Genomic DNA, 5000 nt, shown 5'->3' with positions numbered 1-5000 from the left:
CATATATATACATACCTACGCCCATATAGACACACATTTGCACATATGCGTACGCACGCGCACACGCACACGCACACACATTTACAGAATCATGAAAGGCATAGAAATTACTGATAGAGAGAATCTGATAAAATGGAATGATAGAAATACAAGAGGACACGGAAAGAAAATAAAAAAAGACAGCTATAGAAGAGATCTGAAAAAGAACAGCTTTCCTCACAGAGCAATAGACAGTTGGAACAAGTTAGATGAGAAAGTGGTGTGTGCAAAAACAATACATGAATTTAAAAATAGTTTAGATAAAATCAGATATGAAGACGGGACACCACGAGCATAGCTCCCCTTCCCGTAAAATACAACTGGGTAAATACACAAACACGTACGCGCACGCACACACACACACACACACACACACACACATATATATATATATATATATATATATATAAATATATAAAAAAAAATATATATATAAAAATATATATATATATAAATATATATATATATATATATATATATATATATATATATATATATATATATATATAAATATATACATACAAATATATATATATATATATATGTATGTATGCATGTATATATGTATTACATACAATGATCTTGTGGGGGAAGGTAAATGCTTACTGGTGGCAACAAACGGGCGTGATAGATAGCAGGCTTTCTTACACATGGTCTATCACTCTCGAGTGATAAAGTGCCCTTATCATCGAACGCCGACAGTTTACTGCCACAGTGTCAAGTAACACTAGCATTCCCCCACGTTCTGTTCACATCACATACATAGTGTGTGTGTATGTGTGTGTGTGTGTGTGTGTGTGTGTGTGTGTGTGTGTGTGTGTGTGTGTGTGTGTGTGTGTGATGAAGATAGCAGAGATGTCATATTAACAATAACGATTTGTCGTGAAAGTGAACCATCTGATTTTCTCGAACATCCTCACACACACACACACACACACACACACACACACACACACACACACACACACACACACACACACACCATTATCATGCAGGATGATCTGGCCATTCAGGAAGCATCTCTGCGTGGCCAGGAACCAAACACTTCCTCGCTCCAACGACCCATGACAAGAAAGGCGAATCCTGGGGAGAATATGCAAAATCGAATCAAGCCATATAACATGTCCAAGTCCATGAAGACGTACACCCGAGAAAAACAAATCCATCGGAACTTTCTCGTGAGCAGCGCTGGATGCCTGGTAACAAATGACGTGGAAAAACATCATTCTATTGTAATTCTTCATAAAGTAACTTCATTTTTTTACATATGTCATTAAGGCTTAGCAATGTCGAGTGTTATCTTCCCATAACACATGTGATTTAAAACCCTTTATGATCAATACATTCTGTGAAAAGAAAAACGTCCACAAACTTGGCTCTCTAACAGGATATGTCAAAACTACGCGAACCGGTCGGGGCCCAGATGATGTCACTGGGGCACTCCGCTATACACAAACACTGCGGCGTGCGGTAACAGCCTTAGATAAATTTCAAATATCATACAATTGTGTCGTTTCTGTAAACAGACTCGATCTTGTGACTTGACCAGTACCCTTCTCCGTCCTTGCAGCGGACGCTGACCAAGGTGAACATGATTGTGCATAAAATGAACAACAATAAATAAAATGAGATATTATTCATCCGAAGTAATCACTTCGATAGGTGTTTACGCTCCCAAACGGCTCTCTCTCTCTCTCTCTCTGTGTGTGTGTGTGTGTGTGTGTGTGTGTGTGTGTGTGTGTGTGTGTGTGTGTGTGTGTGTGTGTGTGTGTGTACGATTCACCATAATCTCGAATGAGAGCTCAGACCTCGCATATAGCCCAATGCTTGCGTCAGGGGGACAGTAACTCCTTACAATATTGCAATTCTTCCACACGCTGATTGGAGCATGAACTCGGTACCGTAGCACGGCAGCACGCGAAGCTATCCACTAAGGACTCTGGACTCAATAAACACAGGGGCGGCAAATCAGACATAAAACAAACTAGAGAAAATACATAAGTACAAAATGAATGATAAATACACTAGTAAATACATAAAACAGACAGTAAATAAACAAAAGATTAAAAAAAAAACCGCAGCCTTCTTCGCAACTGCGCAAAACCTGTCGCGACCACTCCTCCACTCCCGCCCCACCGCTCACTACACATCAGTGCAAACTCATTTCAACCAATCTTTAGTGATTCTTACCAATCCGAATCCCATCATATGTCGGCGACGTAAGTTCTCCATCTGCCAATCGTAGTGCGCATGCGCGAACCACCTTGCCTCCGTTCTGTCGAGAGACAGCGCAGGTGGGGACAAACTATAATGAAAAGGATTCCCACGAAGGAGCTCAGTCTCGTCCAATACAAAGGTCAGTAGTTTCTATTCAGTTGAAGAACGACCCCCGTGACGGTTAATGCGATACCGGTTAACCGCGGTACAACGCAGGGGCTGCCTCGCTTAACCGCGTTCCAACGCTGGGAGTTGTTTCGGTTAACCGCGTTCCAACGCTCGGGGTCGTTTCGGTTAACCGCGTTCCAACGCTCGGGGTCGTTTCGGTTAACCGCGTTCCAACGCTGGGAATTGTTTCGATTAACCGCGCTACAACGCGTGGGATACTTCGGTTAACCGCGTTCCAACGCTGGGGGTCGTTTCGGTTAACCGCGTTCCAACGCTGGGAATTGTTTCGATTAACCGCGCTACAACGCTGAGGATTTCTTCAGTTAAACGCGGTACAGCGCTGAGGGCTTGTTTCTATTAACCGCGGTACAGCAACCGCGGGTCAAGCTGGTTGAGCGGTTAATTCCCCGATGATGCAACGCGGTGTCAGCAGCATTGGCGGTCCCACCTGACGGGCTGACGTCGAACTAGTGACTGACTTCGCTGACAAGTAAACTACTCACTCCACGCATGGAGTGAGGGGGAGGAGGGGGAGGAGGAGGAGGAGGAGGAGGAGGAGGAAGAGGAGGATGGTGAGGGAAGGAGGGAGGGAGACGAAAGTTATGGAGAAGCGAGATTTGGAGGTGAAGAAGGTATGGAGAAGAGGAGGCAGGGAGGAGGAGAGGGGATTATGGAGGAGAAGGAGAAGTGAGGTATGGAGGAGGTTAGAAGAGGCATGGAGGGAGGGAGGAAGGGTGAGAAGGAAAGGTAAGGAGGAGGAGGAGGAGGAGGAGAAGGGAGGCAGGCGAGATATGGAAGGGGGAAAGGAAGGAAAGTGTAGGGAATGGAAAGAGGGTATGAGGGTAGGGAGGAGGAGGAGGAAGAGGAGGTGGAGGAAGAGGAGGTGGAAGAGGAAGAGGTGGAGGAGGAAGAGGTGGAGGAGGAGGAAGAGGAGGAGGAGGAAGAGGAGGTGGAGGAGGAAGAGGTGGAGGAGGAAGAGGTGGAGGAGGAAGAGGTGGAGGAGGAAGAGGTGGAGGAGGAAGAGGAGGAGGTGGGGGAGCAGGAAGTGGAGAAGGAGAGGGAAGAGGAAGGTACAGAGTGTGAGGAGAAATGGACAAATCGGGGGAAGAGAGAAGGAGAGAAGAGAAAGAGTGACGGGGGGGGGGGGTAAGTGTAGAGAGAGGAGAGGAGATGTAGACGACGTCCGGAGATCCCCCCCCTCTATCTGGTGACCTCCCCCCCCCATCCCCGGTCTACCTGTGACGTCATCGGATCACAACCGAGCCCTACCGGGGCACAGGTAAGCACCGGCAGCAACTGGACATTTTCAGTCTACTTCCTCCTCCAGAAGAAAGGGGGGGAGGAGGGGGAGGTAGTACATCCTGCTTTCAACGGGCAACGTTTTAACAATTGTAACCACTACTATCTCCATTTGTTATGTTACCTCCATAACAGAAAACACCAGCAACTACAATAAATAGTGCGTATTTATAGACACTTTATTCCTATGTGTGTGTGTGTGTGTGTGTGTGTGTGTGTGTGTGTGTGTGTGTGTGTGTGTGTGTGTGTGTGTTTAAGACAGATTGAATCTTTAGAAGCTCTGCCAAGGGATTCGAACCCTGATTATGCACACACAGGTCAGGGTTCGAATCCCTTTCGGGACGAGCGCCTCCCCCCCCACCCTATAATTACTCCACCCCCTATGACTTGGGGGGAGGGAGAAAGAATCCCCCCCACCACCAACCACATTCCTTCCTCTTTTTCTCTTCTCCTTCCTTCCTTCCTTCCATTTTTGCTCTTTGCTAATCCCTTCTTCTCTCTCTCCCTTCCCTCTTTCTTCGTCTTTCTTATGACTCTCCATGCTTCTTCTTCTCTATTTCCTTCCTCTTTCATCTATTCGCTTCGCTATTTCTCTTTCCCCCTCTTCTTGTTGCCAGGTTATTTTTCCTCTTCCATTTTCTCTTTCTACTTCTCTTTTATTTACCTTTACCATCTCCCCAACAACCAAAATACGAAACAGTTTTATAGAGTGTGTGTGTGTGTGTGTGTGTGTGTGTGTGTGTGTGTGTGTGTGTGTGTGTGTGTGTGTGTGTGTGTGTGTTTCACCATGGTCTTGGATCACGTGGTGGACTCGTGATCGACAGACATTTCCCTCCCGGAAGAGAGCTCAGAGCTCATATATGACCGATCTATGGGTAATGCTGTGACCTTACACGCACACACGTACACACACACCCAACTCCCCGCCCACGAGAGTTGGAGTAACGACTAGCAGCGCAGCGATACTGAAATTATTCAGCCCTAGGATGGATTCGAACCCGGACCGCCGTAGTGGCAGCCGGGAACTCTACCAATTGCGCCACTAGGTGTGTGTGTGTGTGTGTGTGTGTGTGTGTGTGTGTGTGTGTGTGTGTGTGTGTGTGTGTGTGTGTGTGTGTGTGTGTGTGTGTGTGATATCGTTCAATGAATGACTCCTGGTCTGTTTTGCAGCCTTTATACTCTAACACAGGACTCGAATCCCTTTCAGACAAGTCCCCAACCACACCGAGGCCAGACGATTTTAATCAGCAAAGAAAACGTTTTTAAACAGAAGTAGA

General features: G+C 46.4%; 1 protein-coding gene across 4 annotated transcripts in view; it reads right to left on the bottom strand.

The window, feature by feature from the left end:
* The window catches only part of LOC143040213 (sestrin-3-like), a 116868-nt gene that overhangs the window by 107758 nt on the left and 4110 nt on the right, over window positions 1-5000 (bottom strand). Inside the window, exon 1 of one of the 4 annotated variants that reach the window (XM_076210901.1) lies at window positions 2230-2587. The exons of the other annotated variants lie outside the window; for them this stretch is intronic. Coding sequence (XP_076067016.1) covers window positions 2230-2271 — 42 coding nt within the window. The 5' untranslated portion in view covers window positions 2272-2587. Of the gene's footprint in view, window positions 1-2229; window positions 2588-5000 lie in introns of those variants that run through there. 4 annotated transcript variants of the gene reach the window in all.

Source organism: Oratosquilla oratoria, chromosome 2 (genome assembly GCF_046742065.1).
Source record: "Oratosquilla oratoria isolate Oo_2021 chromosome 2, ASM4674206v1, whole genome shotgun sequence".
Taxonomy (NCBI): domain Eukaryota; kingdom Metazoa; phylum Arthropoda; class Malacostraca; order Stomatopoda; family Squillidae; genus Oratosquilla; species Oratosquilla oratoria.
This window is presented reverse-complemented; position numbering and strand designations above follow the sequence as displayed.